The 20,894-nt window shown below is 44.9% G+C and overlaps 3 protein-coding genes across 3 annotated transcripts in view; 1 reads left to right on the top strand and 2 right to left on the bottom strand.

Annotated features, from left to right (window-relative positions):
• T265_01286 (hypothetical protein) overlaps positions 1–14,227 on the bottom strand; it is a gene marked incomplete at both ends in the record, with an annotated part of 99,962 nt that extends 85,735 nt beyond the window's left edge. The window contains 5 exons of the mRNA XM_009165292.1: positions 2,811–2,945; positions 8,991–9,116; positions 11,330–11,578; positions 12,568–12,741; positions 14,011–14,227. Of these exons, the coding sequence (XP_009163556.1) occupies positions 2,811–2,945; positions 8,991–9,116; positions 11,330–11,578; positions 12,568–12,741; positions 14,011–14,188 (862 nt within the window). The remainder of the gene's footprint in view (positions 1–2,810; positions 2,946–8,990; positions 9,117–11,329; positions 11,579–12,567; positions 12,742–14,010) is intronic.
• On the top strand, positions 5,692–5,892 carry T265_01284 (hypothetical protein; the record flags this gene model as incomplete). Its single annotated transcript, XM_009165290.1, has 1 exon — positions 5,692–5,892. The coding sequence occupies one exon, from the start codon at positions 5,692–5,694 to the stop codon at positions 5,890–5,892; it is 201 nt and encodes a 66-aa protein (XP_009163554.1).
• A 776-nt stretch (positions 14,228–15,003) lies between the features above and the next one.
• Positions 15,004–16,847, bottom strand: T265_01283 (hypothetical protein; the record flags this gene model as incomplete). The annotated part of the gene is made up of 3 exons (XM_009165289.1): positions 15,004–15,086; positions 16,137–16,536; positions 16,782–16,847. 3 exons carry the CDS (start codon positions 16,845–16,847, stop codon positions 15,004–15,006), a joined length of 549 nt encoding a protein of 182 aa, XP_009163553.1.
• Positions 16,848–20,894: the final 4,047 nt, after the last annotated feature.

The following is a 20,894-nucleotide window of genomic DNA, read 5'->3' as shown; positions in this document are numbered from 1 at the left end:
TGGCATGATATTTCGGATAGTAGCAACCTTCAAAGAAAATTGGCATAACCAGTTATTTACTACTAGGTTTTAAGTGGTCCGAACGGTGTATGACATATGACGTTTCGCATGCGATAACGCCAGTTTATCGTTAGACATTGCCTTCAGAAGCGACCGCGTTCAATCGTATTCTGGTAGTGAATTTCGCCGTTTTTCCGGTGTCCACAGCTAGCTTGATCTGAAACGACGTTACGGTAGTTGCCTACGCTGAACTGGTAATATCAGTCCTTGCCAGTTTGATTATCGTTCTTCTAAAAGAATTGTATACTCAGCCTGGAACACACCAGTAAGTTACCAGACTCTAAAAAGATGCTCCGGTCGGAATGACAGTCCCATGCGGAGATTATCCGCTGGTAGCAGTCTTTGTCCGCCTGTTCGGTGAGCGATAAGTTGCGTGAGGGTGCTTACTATGCCAAAAGTTTCAACTGGCCAGAAACAGATGGTGATCTGTCCGCAAAGAGAACAAACGAGTCACGTCGTGGTCACCAAGACACCTTTCATTTGTCACTAGACGGCCGAATTGAGAGTCCAGGTATCTAGCAAGTACAACAGTTTCGGTGCCGGAAGCCCTATTAAGGAACGCCACCCAACTCATTGTAACAATCATCTTTGATCAAATTAGTAGTGCAGTCGGTCACTGAGTAGGCCGATATCATGAAAATATAGTCCGTGTTGTCCCGAAAGGTGTTAAGCTCAGCAGAATTCGATATACTGACCATGCACAGTCTACTGTTGACCAGAATCTACTCCAGAATAGCAACTTCAGTCCACGCCTGCATCACTCACAGTTAAGACTTCAAGGCCAACGTAGTAGCGTAGATAAATAATCAAGTGGTGGTTCGAAGAATAAGAAGAAATTGACTGGAGTCATACAAATGAGTGTCCGACAGGCAAAATATATCAACATCTAGTCCTTCCAGAGTTACAAGTTAAGGCCAAGTGGTATATGTCCAGGCTGTCGAAAGCTAACTGGGGAAGTCCGATTAGAAAACGTGGCGAGAGTGATAGAAAAGGCGCATTCATCTCGTCTGTCGGCTACTATCTGTGTAACGGGAGTTGTAGAGCTGGTTTCAGTTAGAATGTAGGCAAAATAACAGACAGGAATGGGTGCCGTTCGCTGAATAGTGGTCCATATATGTGGCAAGATTGATGACTTTTCAATCCGTTGTCATATCATTGTGAGCATGACACGGTTATCCACGATGAGGTACGTTAGTTTAGGGGATCTCGGGTTGAAGACCCTAGGCCGCAAGGTAGTGCGGCGAAACACGGGGTTCACAATCCAACTCACGGAAGTAGTTCACGCGCCCTTCAGATAACAAGAGACCGTCTAGGAGGCCTGGTACACTCTCAGATCATGCAAGTTGGTGAATGCCAAGCTGGTCGATCCAGCAACGAGCCAAACGGATCCTCAAACCATTCCCATCGTCTCTTGCGGAGAAAGCGATCGCAATCGCATAAAAAGATGTTTTGTTGGTGACTGCCTGTGGCTAACCGTTCAGTGAATTTCGAAACAAACCGACAATAAGGTGACCGGTCATGTATACAAAGCACGTATGGTTTGAAAATACACTAATGCAAAGGATTACGCCAGAATCAGTCCGCATAAGACATACGGAGGTGAAATATGGAAAGGTGCAAAGTCGAGTCATGATTTTTTCTACTATTCGATGAGTAGTCATAGTTCTTATTAAGTATTAGTACGGGTCTCTTCAAATCAAAAGACTTGTTGGTTGGTGAGAGCAGCCACACAGTCGAGCAAATTAAATCTCCGTGAAAATGATCAACCACATCTTGAAAAGGTAGGAAACTGCGGGTTTAGCTCCTTCCACCTAAACTAGAGCCAGTGGGACATTGGTCTCCCGCAGGAATTTCACCTCGTTACGTTTCCTACAAGTTTCACTAAGCCGCTACACTTATTCTAAACTGTTTAACTAATAGGAATTTAACGGGAGCTCTTCGTCGAAATGATGTTCCTGTTGCCCTCAAGGGGAAAATTCGTGCCATATTCAATCAACTTTTATTGCTTATCTGCAATAAGCATTATTCTGCCTGAAAGAGTGAAATCTCCCAAAGGTGTAGTGATAAGGGCCTGTTTCAAACAAAAGTTGCAAATTTTTTGTCAACGGGGCCAATATTCCATTTTTCTAGTCGATCAACGGCACACACCCATTTCGTATACTTTACTCAATGAGCCCTTGTATGACTTCCATCGGCACTTTGTTTCTTGTTGATAGCCACCCACCCCCCGCCGAAAATAAAGTTATTTCCACCCAAATATGATTATTAGCGTTGTCCATTGAGGGTTTTCCCCTGCCTCTTTAATTTTAAGGAAGTAGATGACCAATCCCGCCACGCAGCAGGTCACAGTAGAGTCGCCACACAGTCGCTACATGACTGCTTATTCGCCAATGAACGGAATACGAGCGTAAAAGACGAAGACCGTTCCCCTATCATAAACTAGGGATGCATCCGGTGACATTCAACTTTACTCCATTACACATACGGCTGCACGGTAGTGTCAGGTTGATATGCGATGGTCAGTTCATCTTGTTTAAAGAAAAGCAAATCTTACAGCCCATGTGCTAGGAAATTACCGATCCTACCCGGAGCTTGCACGCCTGCTCCGGCTGAACAAAATGCTAAGACCGTAAAGAATGTACATCCGGTCTGATGGTCGATGAATAGCGACCCAGAAAGATAACCTCTCTCTCTCTCTGTGGATCCACCTCTTGTTGCAGTGAAAGCGCACACAAACACTAAAAACTCACCTTTTTTGTCAGCTTTGCCGCCATGAGCATCATCACCCTGAGGATTACTGAGAAGACCGAAAATGATTCCGACCTGGGAATTTGGACCGACAGCAGTCACAACCATTTTCCCGGATCCTTCCATGATATGTGTTCCTGATTGGGAGGAGAGTGGAACAAGGTAATCGATTAGCGAATCAATCAATGGATAAAAGGCCCACTGTCGCAAGTGGAATTCGGTTGGGTCAAACAACCTTGGAGAACTGGGTAGAGGTTTTGAGAAAACACGAGAGAGGACGGACGGACAGGACAGACAAAAATCGGAAAGAAGCGTTTTTGAACTCGATGAAACCATTCGTTCAATGTCTACGTCAAACGAACACCAAATGTTTCCGAATCCCAAGACTACCCACAGGTGCGCATTCTCCGAGACCTGTATATATGACAAAATTGAACGTTTTGATTATACGGTAATCCTCAACACAGTAATTACGACAATGATCGCCACCAAGAAAACCGGAATGCTTGATCAAAACGATAGTTACCGAAGGCTTAATATCTAATCAGTGCGCGCTCGCTAGTCATAGATACGCTGACACTGATCGGTTCGCCCACAGGCGGTAGGAGGTGAGCATACTTGAACACCACAATGGACAAATGTAGAGTCGAACATTCGCTTGCAAATTCGAATGATGTCTAGTGGGACTCATCTGCAGTCCTTGTTTACGACATCATTCAATCGCAAGTATTGCACGAAGATCGCCTAATTTTTCCAACACAACTGCAGTCAAGTCATGTTTCTCAAGCAGATGAACCCACCAAGGTAAATATACAACCGACCGAACTGGTATTATGGATGATCACAGCTCATTTGAGTAGTGATTAGCATTCGTCCCTGAAAGCAGTACGCTAATATTACACACTAAATACCGTTCGAGTAGGGTAAATGAGATCCGTGGTGCGTGAATTAAAATCGCATTTTGAATGCCTTCACAGTAGAATGCGGAAATAGCTGGGAATCTGGTGGGTCGTAAACATGAAAAGTAAATTACTGGTGAACTGGACTAGCTCCATTAGAACAATTTCGTGATTAAATCAGACCAGAAAATAGTAGTATACTGTTAAAGTAAACTGATAAACTGTGATAACTTGCACAGTGCACGGTGTCAAATAGGAAGCGAACCAACGCTCGATAGAAAGTTGGGCGGAAAAAAAACGTAGCTACGAAATGACATTTTTGTATCAAAAGACTAGAGACAAGCTGCTGTTGTAGTGCTCCTAAACGATAAGGGAGATACCAGCAGTCAATAAGGGGGCAATTGATCGCCAATTATGTCTGCGAAAACGTACGCATAGGCGAATACCAGACTAGATGCACCCATACACAAACAAACAGACGCATACACCACGATAATATGGGGAATGCGAACTTCTTCCGGTGTCCATGTAGCTATGACATTCATGAGATTCCGTCTCGGAATAAATGTCTCGATTTGAAGCCTTTCCTCCATGTTTTTTCTCTTTGGCTGTACATGAAAGCACATTCTTTGCAAGGGCATATGCCAAGTTCCAATGACCAAGTCGCGAACGAGATGGCACAGTTGCACAGATATAAAACGTAATCAGTCGGAGAAAACGGTGTGGTAGCCTAAATCCCCGACAAATAAGGACAATCGTTTAATCGAACCAGAATGTAACATTCGATCGAAATGTCCTCTCTAGGTCAAGGTGATTGTAATTGCCCGCTAAGTCCGAGTGTGTCTGTGTGTAGGGTGAACATGGGACGGGAAGAGCCAACAAAACGAAAAGCAGTGGGGAAAAAAACAGTTGAAACACGCAAAATTACTGGGGGGAACTTCACATTAATAATAACTTGGTGTTGGATAAGAAGTGGGGTCTCAAAGATAATCATGGGTTTGGTGCGTTGGCAAAGGCATTGTGTGGTAGCTATGTTCGCGACTATGTGAGCGCTATGTCCATCTCACATACAACAAACAGCCACCGCTAAGCCTGCGCGCGGTAGTGTCGAAAATAAAAGATGCATTTGGAGTAAAATATCAATTGTTTATCCTGCGATTATTATCCTCAGCCAGTCCACCGTTAATATCACGGCTTCATGCCGTACAAAGTGCATCTAATTCGGATATGGTGTTCTGGATCGCACACATTGGATGACTCTAGGTCGACACAGCAATGTTCACGTTTAAGCTTCTAAAAGTCGTTCAGCTTGGCATCTTTGCTGTAACTCAGACATGTTACTAGCCCCACATTCAAGCTGCATAGACCGATACAAATCCTCTAAAAAAAACAGGACCACAGCAGGCTGCACGAATTTCTGTACAACAACTTGACCACTGGAGAAACACGCTCAGTCGCAAACCATTAAGGTTTCAACGGGGACTCGGACCCATAAGATTATCCCGAAGAAGGGCGTAACCAGCTGTGAGCAGTCGAAGAGTTTTCAGCAACCCCATAAGTGGTTCATGACGCCTAAACTAAGTTGAAGGCAAAAAAACTGTACAATCTACCACGACTGTACTCACACGGAAAACAGATCTGGATGATCACGCCGAATCACTAAGCGGATGTAAAAGTGGCCAAGTTGGTTGTACTCAATTCGCGTTAACTCCCACAAAGAATGGTATTCCCCCTATGGTAGAAGTCCGCAGAAGAAAGTAAGTTGGGAGAAAGTCTCGCTTTTTGTTAGATGATTCGTCGCAGCAAACCTCCTGAACTAGAAAAGAACCACTCTATTCACAACGAAAAGGGCACAAAGAGTAGCACTGCATATGTAGAAAAGAAAAATTATAACATGTCAGAAACATGCTCATGGCTGATAATCCACCCCTCATGAAAGTCCGCAGAAAAAAGTAAGTTGGGAGAAAGTCTCACTTTTTGTTAGATGATTCGTCGTAGCAAACCTCCTGAACTAGAAAAGGACCACCCTATTCACAACAAAAAGGGCACAAAGAGTAGCACTGCATCTGTAGAAAAGAAAAACTATAACGTCAGAAACATGCTCATGGCTGATAATCCACCCCTCATGGGGAAACTGGTCCAGTTCAACTCAGATCAGTTCTTTGTCTCACAAGCCATGCACTGAAACGCAGTGGTTCCAGTTGCTACAGCTTAGTCTACTGGGGCGAGATGGCTCACTGGTTAGAGTGCGAAATTAACTGATCGGAAGGTGCGTGGTTCGAACCCGACCTCTAGACTTAGGCAACTTGGCAGTATCCCAGCCCTCGTGCTTCCCTCAACCGGTATGGCAGTTAGGGTGTTACAGCTGAATGGTACTGGAGATAAGGAGAATAAGCAAGTGAAAGCAACGCATTGGAGGCGACAACCCAATCCATCCGTCAAATGGATCTGTTTGTCCAGCATGGTAGAGTGTGAGAGCTATGAAGGCGACAGCCCCGATACAAAAGCGTCATTGGCTGCGTGACACGGCCACATCCTCCAGGGTTATCAACCACTCGGTTGTCTCAACCCGCGGTCCCTACCTGGGGAGACGGCAGTTACCAACGTGGCTGAGTTAAGTGAAAAGGAATTTCATACTTTGTAGCCAATTATTATATCAACCACCCCTGGGTCGTCTCCATTAGATTCAAGGCCAGGCAAAGAGCGTTCTATGGGGCGAACGGTCCTATGAAGCTGATCTTCACGTCAGTCAGTAAAACTGCCTCCATCCGATAACACTGGATCATGAAGCCTGATAGTCACGGTTAACCATCTGTTTATCCTAGTTAATCAATCAATTCTATAACGCCTCCACTGAAGAGTCCCCAACTTTAAGATGTGGCGGATCAAATATAACAGCAGCCCCAAGATTCTGTGGTGATTTTCGGAACTTAAGTGCCAGTTGTTATCAAGTTTGCAGGATATTGAGAGATAAAACAAATCAAGAAAGCAGAGGACCACATGGCCACACGCCAGTGTTGCAGTGCGCTCGGGGGAAAGCAGGAAGCTGGAAGGAGCACTCGTGTACGAAAAAGGAAGCAATTCTCATAGAGATAGAAACATTTTTAATAGTCATTTGGGTGACTGGGATGGGAGATTAGCTCAGTGGAACAGAAGGTGTTATGAATGCTCAATTACTGCAGTGATCACATTGATTTCAACGATGATAAATTCAAGTTTGTCCTTTTCTACCTAAATACGGGAGTAAATTTGGTGCTCTTGGACACAGGGTAAATCTGGACACTAAACCATAGCAATGATTGTCACACGACTGGTGAACTCAGCGAGTAGTGTGCTTCTCCTGCTAATGAACATTCCAAAAAGGGCGACTGCTTTTAAAATGTTACAGCTGTTCGGGTCAGTCTATTGGATGCCAATAACTGGAGTGCTATGACAAGTGTTTGATCAGTTGCGCACAGACATAGTGCACGATCTGCTACAGTTTATGCAGTGAGCGTATTGAAGCTTGAAATTTTATTTCGGTTTTGATATAGTAGCTTAGAGGTTGGAGAAAATTCGAAGAAGCTAGACCTTGTCAGGTAGGTGCGGGGGGATCGGACAAGTAATCCCCTTTGATCAACAATTCCGGACCCCACCCCCACCGACCAGTTCGTGTAGCTGGTGAAGTGGATTTTACGTGAAACAATTGGGTATGATCATAGGTTTAATCAGACGTTGATTAATCTAAACGATCAGCTGACTACAGGTGAATAGCCAAAGTTTGTATGATTCGTCATCGAATCTGATGGGGGACCAGGTAACTATCTTTAACATGCGGCGGAATTCCAAGCCCACGGTTCGACAATTTATCAGGTCATGCAATAGGATTGGTGACCAATCAGACGAAAACTCATAGTGAGTGAACAAGTGATTGTGTTAATCGGTTAACAGCTGTTTGGACCACGAGTCACACCTAAAATCCATGCTTGTGGTACCTGATCTTGTAGAGGGGGGGTCACTGGAGTACGCTTCCATAAAACGTAAGTGCAACGTGTAGTTGACATACGTTTCTGTTGAATCCGACCAACCCATTCAATCGTAATGCACGGCTCTTTGTTGTTGTTGAAATAACCCATCCTGCAGATTAGCAGCCGGCGTGTGCCACCAACCTACACGGTAATGACGTTACGTGAAAGTGTGCACAATGAACCACTAACATGTCGGAAGCACAGGAATCGATACGCGAACGCTTCGCACAGCTGTGAAAGCATCGTCAGGCCGGCAAGGATACCAACAAGCGAAGGATCATGAAAGACAATAATACGGTAGCGGAAGACCTGGAAAAATTCATGTTCGAGATAACGGACATTAAATGTGAGCACTCAAGGCGGATCTACTCAAGAGGTCTATAAAATTGAACACAATTCATACAGCTGATCACTGAATTGGGTATGGCTTTCGTAACTGAAAATTCGGCTGGCGAAGTACTGTTTTACACCGTATCTCAATCCGGTACGATCCCAAAGTGTAAAATACAATTTGGTGACCCGATGAACAAAGACCGTGCAAACTGGGTTCGAAAGATCGACTGAACAGTACGAGACTCGCTTTGCTACACAGCAAAAATCGTTATGTGACGGTACGCGTTTTCTTGCAAGGTTATGTATGACAGACCTTCACTGAAAAAGCCGGCCAAAGCACGCAAACACTTCTACGAGTAAGGCTTTATGCCGTCGCGCAAAACAGTGATAGGCTACGCTACACATACCGCGGTTTCTCTGACTTTTAAATCCCATATAAACTCACGAAAAATTAGTTAACTCTAGGATTAGTCGTTTCCTCAACGTTCTGGTGTCAGAAAGACCATCGAACGTAGTCTGATTGTTCGTCACAAGTAACCTAAACTCCGGTATTTCCGTAGGAGGCAACTTCATTGCTTGTGCCTTCGCGAAAACACAACACTGAACCAACAAATCATAACAAGTCGGTTCAGTGACTCATACATTCTTTGTCAAATTACAGCCAAACTAGCATGTACCAATCAATCGACAATTGACAGCTTATGAATGACAGTAGTGCGGTTGTTGTTCTCTATCCTGTACAGATGGTAGATGGCCGAGTGGATGAAAACAGGAACACAGTGTCAAACCGCATCTGTTGCAAATACTCTGTCGGAAAAAAGACACTACTCCAGAAACCGGATCTGAACAATGTCAATAACAACAACGGTAGTAACAACAACCATCTGGGTGAGAATTTTCATATGTTGAAACGAAGAGGAAATACGAGTGGAAGGAAACATACCAGACAAAAGAACTGGGTCTTTCGTTTCGCTCTTCTGCACTTGATCCGATTCGCCGGTCAAAGAACTTTCGTCTACTTTGAGATCATTACATTGGATAATTATGCCATCGGCCGGCAATAAATCACCTAGTGCGGAAGAAAATCAAATTAGAAAACAATATATCCACTATCAAATCAGATAAGAGGTTCGACTGAAAACTGAACCATACGCATTTATTCGCGGTAAAAGTTCTGGGGAAATTGTTGGGATATGTGTGTGCCCATTCATTTCACTGGGGAAAATCTTGAGTGCGTAAGCAAACGACCTAGTCACTATCACTTTTCATCAATGGAAACCGTGTGGCAAATGTGGGAAATCAAGTTGTACAGAGCAGCAATGTACGGCAGTACAACTATGGCCATTACAGAGGCACATGATGTGCAGATCGATTCTCGACACAGAATAGTGGAACGGGACCAGTGGTCAGCAACGAACAACCATTCGTGCAAACGGTGACGCGTAAAGATTTACGGTTACTCGGACAGTGTAGATAAACAAGAGTGCCACCGTTTCAAGCAGAGGTACACCTTTTGTTATCTGCAACAGGTAATGTGTCAAAATGAACACATGGAAAAATGCAATCAATGGATGGTGTGCATAAGAGATCCAGGTCGTGCACACGATTGTTGTGCACGCACAGAAACGCATGAAATTTCCATGAATTATACAGTGTGTGAACTCCCGGAAGGTCCTAATACCATTGTTGCATTCCAAGAAGAACCCCTGGTCTGCCAGAATCTGAATCATGACCTATCACTACCCCCCACAGATGGTCTATGCCATTTCGCTAATAGTGTGATTTCCGTATTATCAAATGGTTCGTTTTACCTTGTGTACAACCGAGCCAAAAATTAAGGCTTTCGCTCAGTCCAGCCATATGGTGTTTTAAACAGTTCTCAGTGTATAAAAAAGACGGTGTTTTATGCGTATCTGGTACAATTGAGGCTGAATCAAACAGACAGTGTGGAGAGTCAGCGAAAAACCAAGTGGCCCGAATCCAAATGAACTTTAAATTGTACAATACCTAATCAGACAATGCTGGGTCTGTTGGATACAGACTTTCAAACAACGACTGCATCTCACCTTCTCGATATCAAAGTTGATTGATCCGTCGTTTGAGATGAGCATACCACTACAAGTTTCGACCGTAAAACCACAATAGGAAAAACGCTCATCAGGGGCAGCACCGATTGGGTGCATTGAAATCGACACAAAATGCCGCAAAACTAGAGGCAGCGAAAGCAGATACGTTCCGTCGGATGGGTACACCTGATTTTACGATGCTGTCAACGGCATTCCAAATCATCTACATTTTTAGTACCTGATGCAGAGCGGTTAGCTTAACGGAATGCAAGCAACCACCAGTGGAATTTGTCGTCAATCTAAATGAACAAAGTGACCGAACGTGTTTCTCCACTTAAACGATCTTTCATTTGGGATCGAATCAAAACATAACCTGAGGAGATGAATTACGAAAAAATGAACTGGGCATAAAAATTACATGTCAGCCAGAAGGGAGAAATGCTCGTGACAGTGAAGAGTGAGACGTGACTACGATGAACAAATCGTGGGAATCCTGAGGGTCATCGTTGGGCTCATCAAATGGGACGAGTATGAAGTACGAGGAAGTTGGTACCATGAGAACGCAGTTATACTTCGCAAGTAAACTCATACAGCCAGGCTAAAGATGTTGTCAGGGCCCTACCGAAATAATACTAACCCGAGTGTTCGTGACGGCTGAGTCACAATGGGCCGGTAAGGGTCTCTGCTGAGTGCCGAGAAAGAATAACTCTCAGCTGTAACACCCTTCAGGTGCCTTCCTGCCATGCTACCCGAAGGAAGAACGAGGGCTGGGATACAACCAGGTTGCCCGAGCCTAGACATGGGAAGTCGAGAGACAGAGGTTGGGTTCGAACTACAGACCTTCCGGTGAGTAAATTCGCGATCTAACCACTTGGACCATCTCGCCCCCGCTGAGTGCAGACCACACCGTCAAACATCACGATCAAGCAAGACACGATGTCTGGTTTTCACTGTATTGCTTGAAGAGCTGTGGTTCGCATTTTTTTCACCTCCCTCACGTCAAATCGCCCATCAAACAATTCAGTTTCATGGGTCATTCAGATAAAATACAGAATACCGACAGAAGGCGGTTCCCCCATGAAATGCGAACCACTAGGCATTGTTCTCTCGGACATAAAATTATATAACTGAATGAAAATTAACTTCGGCCAGTTGTTATAGGCTTATCAAATTCCCGTGTAAGAAAGCACTGAAATCCAATGTTCCTCCAACTCACCATATTTCACCTGGCACACATCACCCACAAGGATCTCCTGCACAGGGATCTGTTTGGTTTCACCCTTTCGAATGACAAAGAAGGTATGCTCAGATTCAATTTTGCTTTGAAGACCACGAAACTGTTTCTCTTTCTGATAGTCATTCAAAGCAACCACCAGGACAACCACGACCACGGCAATTAGGATGGCCACACCTTCAATCCAACCAGCCTGACCTTCAGATTCGTCAAAGGTGGTGGCTTGACCGTCTAAAAAGTGGAGAAAAGAGAGAAAATTACTTGACTAAACGGGCCCAAGGCATGAAAAGGGGACCTGTGTTCAGCAAAAAAAGGCAAAGCAAAGTAAACAACAAATCATGTTGGGCGTCTCTCACTTTTGTGCCTGGTGACTATTTGACTTCACATCGTTCGCAGCCATAAGTCGTACGACCAGGCTGCTTCTGAACAGGAGATACTCGCAAAATTTGTAGCAGTCAGACTTCTCGGACAAACCCAAGAAAGAAGCAAGCAAGTGAGAGTTCGCTTCGATCTCTGGCTCGAAAGGGCAATACTTGGTTTCTTTCCAAGTGCCTTTACCGGGTAATGACAATTCGTCCCACAGGGAAAATATTCTCAACTGTGGCCAGAAATAGCATGTGCCGTGATGTGGAAGTCCGTGAATTAGTATGTAAAAACAACATGAAACATGACTGGTTTATTTGAGAATAGTTGCAGCAAAAATCGAGTTGGTGCTAGTTGGAATGACACTAGACGGACTGGTTATGCGAAATGAAAATGGTTCCAACTCCTCTGTGACCTTTCTGTCTTTTTTTCGTACTTCTTGTTTTCACGTTACTTGATCGTCTTGAATTTTGATGGCGTGACAGAATTTACTTTCACTGACCTCAGATAAGCGAGTTGCGGCCAAACTGAGCCATAGAATCAATTGTACGTTCAACATATGACCACGGCATTCCTGTTTCAATCCTAACCAATGTTACATCTGGTGTCGTGAAGTTCTACTGGTAAGTTATGTCATGCATGAAGTAAGCAGTAAATTGAGCAAAGCAGTATAGATTGGAGGTTACTTAGAATGCGCCTGCTGTTCTGTTCGCAAAAAAAATCACCCTATCTGTATGTTCTGATATCTCATATAAAGACTTGTTTTGTTAACAACGAACCCAGTGCCAAGAACAGCGTCCGAATGCGGTTACTGGCAAGCCACGATAATTTCATATCAGAACAATAGCTCCACTTACATTTGAGGTACAGGGATAAGGCGAGGGAAATCACAGCAGCCACAATCAAAACGATCAGGGTTAAATCTTGCAGAGCAGCACCAACCAGCTCGCAAAAGGTTTTTGGTCGTTGCTTCGCGATCACGTTCACATTATATTTTTCCTTCCGCTTGGTGAAGTCGTCTTCCGTGAGACCTGTGGGTAAGAAATGGAAACAGGATTTACACAAAACGAAAGTGGGCCATACGGGATTAAAAAATAAGGCTTCATGCCATATCAGTCATCAACAATTGCTGTACTTGATTGAAGTTAAGACCACGCCAGAGGCCTAAACCTCGGTGGAATTGTTTGGTACTTCGGTCAACGTGAGGCCGGCCGTACTTGTCGTATTTTTTGTGCTCGGGGCCTACGTGAAACCTAACCGAAAGCGCATGGTTTGTAGCAAGGGATGCGGTGAATAGAGCGACTGGTTAACCTAATAAATGGCCACAAAAACAACCAACACTAAAAGCCACGTTGTCCAATTCAACCGACCAAGAAGCCAAGTATCTGCTCAATCGCAGCTGCTTCCACGAGTAATAATCCACTCTCATATTCTTGATGTAAACGAAATACTTTGCTGTTGTATAGATGTCATATTAGAGTGAGTGCACTAGGCGTTCGAAATTGATTTCGCTCCCGGTAGAACCAAATTACGTGAATGATTCCTTAGGATTCAGGAAAAAAACTAACAACTTGGAAAGAAGACTGGTCCAAGTAACGACCGAGAACTACACTGTTGCCAGTTATAATGTGCGCTATTTGCTTGGACAACTCTTCGGCGAAATGACACCCACAGACCGAACTTTGACTTGCACGAACTTATCTCATGACACCAGTAGTAGTGGGGATAAGTTAAACTCTGGAGATTACAAGTATCATCTACAGGGGTAGGTGAACACTGCCGCCAAAAACCCTAAAGCGAAAAGGAGAGAACGAATAAGGATCAGGAAATAAAAAGGGTTAAGGACCTAGCACGCCTTACGTTACAGGGGAAACCATTAAGAGCAGTGCCGAAAATCCGCCGAAAACGAAACGCCATCCAAATGAGGAGTGACAAATCTTAAAGGCTGAAAAAGTACACGGATAAATCATGTTCTACGTGCGTTTTGCATGTAATTCAGAGAGAAGGTGCTGAGTGTTGTCACATTCCGCCTCGCACTTGTTAGTTGTGCTTGTACGCGACAGACAAATACCACAGCAATTAACCTTTTGGTCCTAAGGTTAGATCCACCTCGGAAAAGTTCCTACCTACCGACACATATTGGTGGATAACTCTCGGAAATGCAGTAGTCGGAATGTTGACTGTAACTTGATGGGATCACCAAAAATAAGTTTCTTTCCTATCCACATGAAAACTGGGTTTTGGATAATGCACGGATAAAAGATAGAGTAAATTAACATAGTGTACAGGTGATGACCTACCATCGGTCGGAGATGTTTTCAGGCTTCTACAGAGACCACTGAGACCGCCAAATCGATCATGTAGAAGCTTCACGACATCCTCCTTCCGATGGGCCATGAGATGGCGCAAATCATCTACATCAATATCGAAAGCGGTAGACCCGCGTTGTGTAAGCGGTGTTCTCTCGTTCATATCCATAGTTGGTTATTAACCGTGACGGCTCGGTCTAGTTTCCAGCTGAAATTTTAAAAAAAATGGCGCAATAATCTAGTCAATTGAGGAGACAATAGAAGTTGCCATGTATTACGAGTCAACTGTGACCACATAGGAGTAGAACAGAACTGGTTGAGAATACAAGAGCCGGGTTTCCCAGGACTTGTTTCAAGGCTAAACGCCAATGGTTGCTTGTTATTTATTTATCAAAACAGCCGTACGCTGGGCTGCTCCATGTGGAAGAAGCCTGTTAGCGGCTTTTGACGGACCGCGTTCAAATACTTTGTTACTATTATTGTTGCAACACCAAGTGAGCTGAGCGAACCATGGGCACAAAAAAAAGAATATCCGTCCGAGTGAGCTAGGCTTCGCAAGTCCAGATCACGAGTGACCAAACGGGAAGGCTGATTTAGCTGACAGCTACTGTTCTAGTTGGTCACCACATGCGTTGGGTATGTGAGGATTGTTGCTAATCAGATGCCGGCTCCAAGGTCTGTAATAGGACACAACCTCATCAAAATGACCGAAAGAAAGTGGCGATCCAAAACGATGATAACATGGTTCCCCTGTATAACGTGATACGTCGGGTAGAAACATTGTAGGGTTTCCCTGCTTCCGAAAACTACAGATATCACCATTGACTTCACGCTTATTCAAGGTAATGAGAAAAACGATTATCTGAATATTCTCTGAGCCTAGAGGTTTTAGAAAGAGACTCAGCTTATCGTATACCTAACCGACTAATTACACTTAACGTGAGTAGGTTTTACGGCTCCAAGAACATCTTGATGTCCCTCAAGCTAAGCACCGAACCGTACCGAAAACGCGTCCAATAAATCGCCAGATGCATGACTTTCTTCATCTTCGCCAACCCGCCGAGTTCCTACGAACCGAAAGTGGGTTTAATGAGTCAGCGGATCCAAAATTACCAAAAGAGGGAGGCTACATTCTCTGTGCTGTGATTATGGAAAAAGGCCCAGCAGTACTGAATACAAATGATATCAGTTTCAAAGCACGAAGCGACCGGCGGCGCAATATTATCATCCAGTTGTAGTCCAGCTGGGCCCAGTAAGAATGAAGAGGTCTTTCACACCGTCAGTCTAATTAGCAATAAGTCACTAGGCTTGGATAGACTGAAACTTACAAAGCCTGGCCGAATATGTTGATTCGTTGCAACATCAAATTCGAAAATTCAAATTCAATATTAGAGGAACTTAAACATACATTGGACTTGTTTTCTAAGTGCCGGTGGAACTGCCTCCAATGATTAGTAGCCCGTATCGACTAGGAATAGCGAACAGAAAAACTCAAACTCAATGTTGACGTGTCCCAGTGTCAGAGTGTGAGAAAACTTACACCCTAAAAGTTTGTTGTGGCTGCTTAGAGCCAGACCCATAGCCTACTTACCTTGCACTCTTTTTAGACGTAATTGCATTAACTTTATTATCAGTCTTAAACCAAAACAGCTGTTTATATACCGTATTGTAGCTACCTTACCCCGGCGAGAAAACGAGTCAGCATCAAAACTTTGGTGGATTCATGTCACCCATGACTGATAAAGCAGTGCAGAGTCGGTACATATCGTTGACTAACTTCGATTTCGAATACGGAACCCGTAGATGGTATGTGGTTCCGGATGATCAATATCGGCCATAACGGTTTACACATCGGCTATCCTCTTATGCATTACCACCATCTTACACAGGACGACGGCAACAGCAACCCATTTATTAGTCCCTGTAAGCTCTGGGCGACCAAGCCCACAAATAATTCTGATAGCGTCATTTACCATCGCCATTAGGTGCACCATAAATACACCAGACGCTCGGTATTGGCCTACACCAGAGTAAAAGATCATCAACTGCCAGGGACAAAACCTCATAAGTTTTGCCGAATGGTAACCTTGTATACGCGAAAAACCCTAGTAACGTACGTTCTTGAGCGTCCCTAGAAGGACTGTATAAACGTCCTTCCAACGCTGTCAGTTCTTTTCTTTCTTCGCCGAAAACTTTGGCAGGGCTAGTGTTCCGGAATATTTGAGGGTGTTTTGAATCATCTCCTACAGTAATAGAAATCAACCGGGCTTGCGCACCCTGGTATGCGCTGAAGAACTGACATCTCCGCGATGACTTTAGATTCAACAGGTGACATATACTGGATAATTTGATCTGAAACCGTTCAACTGTAGCGCCCTTTGGGTGCCTAGCTGACATGCCACACGAAGGAAGCAGAAGGGCTGAGATACTGGCAGGTTGCCCATCCCAAGACAAGAGAAGTCGAGATGCAGAGGTCGGGTTCGAACCACAGGCGTTCCGGTCAGTAAATTCCGCACTCTAACCGTTGATCCATCTCACCGCTTGTGTACCGTGAGGGTAATGATTTTTCGGGTGCTAGAAGCGAGTTAGGTACGATGATCAGGCTGTTCGTTACCACTCTCACAACCGCCAAAATATCCAAGAATATACCGAATGGCACCATCGGAAGCACTTGTATCGCATTTCAGTCGGCTACTAGCGACAGAATGACTTGGCAAGGAGTTCGATTGAGCATTCGTTTCGATTGTTTATTGTGAGCACACAGGGTCACTACGGTCAGAGTAACTGGCCACCGCGAAAATCGAACTGTGTCGACATGTCGTTTCCATATCGATGACCCCACTTGAATGCTATAGATCACCAGACCGATTCTTTTGAGGATGACATTCAACAGTCCATATTCGGTGCCCGGAACGAGAGTCCCTCATAAGCACTCGGTTTCCAGGCCGGAATGTTGGTTTCCTTCCTGTCGGCGTTGATGAAATATGTTTATGATCGGCAGTGTTGAAAGATGCAATCGACCGACCCAGTCTATACCCAGGAGATTAAGCCTACAAGCAGCAAGACAGATAATACCACAATCACGGTGGCTCGCTATCTCCATCTCACAATCGAGTTCACCAAGTAATTGAAGCTTACCACCTGAAGCATTTCTGGTGGTGGTGTTCATTGTTGGTCTGAATTTCGGTGATCCGGTCTTTCTCTAGGTGTGCCGGGAAACAATCGTAATATCGGAAGCCACATCGAGTTGCAATCGAATCGTGCTTCTCTTTGCTCTGATTGTAACATATTTGCAACGACCATCGACCTGGTTATCATATGTTGTAAGTTTTGCGCCCAACCGGGGTTCTAACTGGCTCCCTCTGGTTCGTGACCTCCAGGTTTGGCTGCATCTTCGACTAGCTTTTCGCGTCCGGCACTGGCTTTCCTCGCGCCCACGGCGATTGCACACTGAACACTTGTGAGTTTTGTAGGGACACAATCGCACAATCGCCATTCGCCGCATTGACAGCATCTTGACGTGGACTTTGCTCCGTCCGAATTTGCCACCACAGCAGGTTCCCTCGATATCATCTTGGAAATACTAAAAACAGGGTTGGATAATGGTGTAACGGTGATACTACTGATGGGGAGGCACGCGAGTAGCATGTGTCGTTCGTGGAATTTCGCTTTGCGTCCATTGAACAGGGGAGATCTGTTGCGGAATTTGTGGAGTCGCTTTGTAACGTTTGCTTGGACTTGAGCGAGGAATGATTGTAGTCAATGAATCTCCAGGAACGTTCAAGAAGACGCGTTCAGGAGAAGACGGATGTCCAGTTTTTTGTAAATAAGATGCAAATTGGAGTTTTGCTTCCCTGTCCTATGGTTCGTAACCGGTCAGTTGGCATTTCCTAATAAACAGCTCCGCAGCGAAGGTCTTCTTCCTTTTGATGGTATCTCCTCCCTGACACCCTCAAACTATAAGAGTTGTGTAGATAGGATAGCCGAGAGCAAATGTCACTATGTAAAGGCCAGAGTAACACCGAGACCACCGCGGTGGAGTCAATAGGATCGTTCGACGCGTTGAACTCTCGTGGTCGTGAAAATTCCAAGGTGTCGTGGTTCGACGCCCGACTTCCATTACATCACACCATGTGATGCGTAGTAGATCCCCGAATCACGTGGGCCGGCTTGATCGTTCAGGCCACTGGGCTAACAAGGCACGAGGCCAAACGAATACACCGTAGCAAGAATGGAAGTGTTAACGGAACCCCCGTGCAACACAGATACGCATGGAGTGATATAGAAACTTTTCACAGCTTTAACGACTGCAGTGTTATAGGCTCAAATGCAACCTTAAAGGTAATGGGAGTAAGGCGAATAGCCACCGAACAAATCTGCCAACCAGAGTGGAGCTGATCCCATTCGCCCAACTGACCAGAACTATCCACAAACGCTCACTGCTGTTTGTTTCAAATCGCGGTATAACCGAATTTCCTGAAAGGACAATCAGTGGGTCTTCATCTTCCCTCCGAACATTTTAGTGAGAAAAACACCTTGACACTTGCGCCAGGAAAAGGCAGCTAGGAGAACTTCTTCAACAGTCTTACTAGCTCCAGCTGTCTTGGGGACATTTTAGTAGGGTGCAAAAGGTTTCGCTGGCGTTCTAAGATATTCGTTCATGCTAGGAGGCTTGTTTTGTTCGGTAACCACCCTCAATTCCAGTACTGTATGTTAAAAGTGTCAGGAGCGAGATGGACCAAGTGGTTAGAGCGCGAATCTACTGACCGGAAGGACTGTGGTTCGAACCCGACCTCTGCCCCTCGACTTCCCCTGTCTTGGCTTGGGTGACCTGGCAGTATCCCAGCACTCATGCCTCCTTCGTGTGGCATGGCAGCTAGGCACCGAAAGGGTGTTACAGCTGAACGATTATTATTATTATAACAGGAGAAACGTTTTCGATACCACCTGTAGTGGTTCAACACGAGCTATTTTCAGAAGCGGTAGTTTCTCATGCTACCGTTCATTGCCGCATGGAATTGAAGCACTCGTGCTTCCCACTATTGTCCATCACTAGAGTGAATGAGCTCAATATAACTCAGTAGTTGAGGTACGATGCTAATGACCGAAAGGCCCATGGCTCGAATTCAAGTTTCACCTTCCGAATGCACCTGTCTAAGCCCGGGAGACCCGGAAGTATCCCAGCCCCCCCCCCCCCCAGTTTCACGACAGCTGTGCACTAAAACAGTGTCACAGTTAAACGATTATTTCATTTTTTATTCAAACGTATGGTCTGATCGGTTAAATCTTTAGTCAGGTTAGCGTACGGGGACCAAAAAAGTTTCAGTCGCCCTGGCTCGAAATTAAATGATTAGTAAAGTTGTAAAATGAAGATCGCCGTAGCATATGCGGGCCGACACATCGGGTAACCGCCGTACGCAACAAGCCTTCTCATTCGCCTGAACGGGCTATACTCCCACTTACCAAAAATGGTAATCCGCCCAACTTGCAAAACAAAATGGATTTGAAACTACTGACAACAGTTGATGATACCACTGGATGATACAAAAAGTTCCCACTCAAAGGTGCAAGAGATCTAACAGACCATTGTCATTCACCATAGTGATTCCAAACCGTCGCAACACGCCAGGAAAATAAATTAGAAAATTAAATTGTGGCAGATTTTCAACGCAGCACCACCAGACAACTAAAAGAGAAGACCTGTTGATTCGTTCAGATACCTCTTCACGTGACGCCTAACAATCCGTCCAGTTTTGTTATACGACGAGTAGGAATGCATTCCCGAGCTTGAAGCAAGTTCACAGTTTCATCCAGGATCCGTTGGTTAGATCTAGTTGATTGTACCGTTCTACAGGCAAAGCGCCAGTATTCTGCAGGGCTTCGGATAGTATCTCACAGTATGGGCCGACATTAAAAGATGGACTATCTGGAGACTTTTGTAGGTGGTGTTGCTAGTTTGGTACACACAAGAGTCCGAGAGGTTCTCAATAGTCAGGCAGTTTGTACATATCCTCCAAAAGCGCAAGGAAAAGCAGTAACAGATGTGTGATCAGAATCCACATAAGAATTCCGCAACGAGCGACAGTCACCTACGCCATCTATGGCTGATGGTCCATCTGTGTTGTAGGTTGGCTCACATACAGGAGACAGGTTTTGGTTGTTCCAAAACTTCGCATTGCACGGAAAGTTTGTGATTAGCACACAAGTGCAGCAGGCATTCTCTGTTCTCTGTGCCTCCTTCAGAATGCTGGAAACCACGAGGTGAACAGCGTATATCAGAAAGAGTTTGAGTGTTGTTGGTGTAGTGCATCTTCCAGGATATAGACCCGTGACCCTTTCTGCGTTTGGCTGGAGAAATTGCGGGAAATGGCGGCTGATCAGTGTCAGTGGCGTTCGCGTAATTAGTTTCTTTCCAGGTTTTCTGACTGAGCTCTTGGAGATGTAGACACCTTGAAGTGCTTGTGATGGGCCATCACCAAATCCCCTATCTCACCTACTCTCTTCTTTTCATTCTAAAGCTTGAAATATAGGCACGTAAACTTTGTGCTTGTATGGCAGTGAAGCATCAGTGTAACACTGATGTTACCGTCTCTGATGATGATGATGATGTGCATCCTCATTCCAGTCAAAGATCACAATCCAAATGAGCCACGGAATGGCTAATTCTACACACATATCCCTGGCAGTAATGGTGCGTTGAGAGGGCCAAAAACTGCCCTCAAGAGTATCGGAGCTAGTCTGTTGGGTGAAGGCAGATCATCACTATCAAAATCATCATTATTGTCAGTTGTAAGGACCGCGTACTTGTCGTATAGTGGCTGAGGCTGGGACAGTTTCGTTCACCGACGATTTGGGGAGGTGGGGTAGATAGATAG

Source organism: Opisthorchis viverrini (assembly GCF_000715545.1).
Source record: "Opisthorchis viverrini unplaced genomic scaffold opera_v5_14, whole genome shotgun sequence".
NCBI lineage: Eukaryota > Metazoa > Platyhelminthes > Trematoda > Opisthorchiida > Opisthorchiidae > Opisthorchis > Opisthorchis viverrini.
This window is presented reverse-complemented; position numbering and strand designations above follow the sequence as displayed.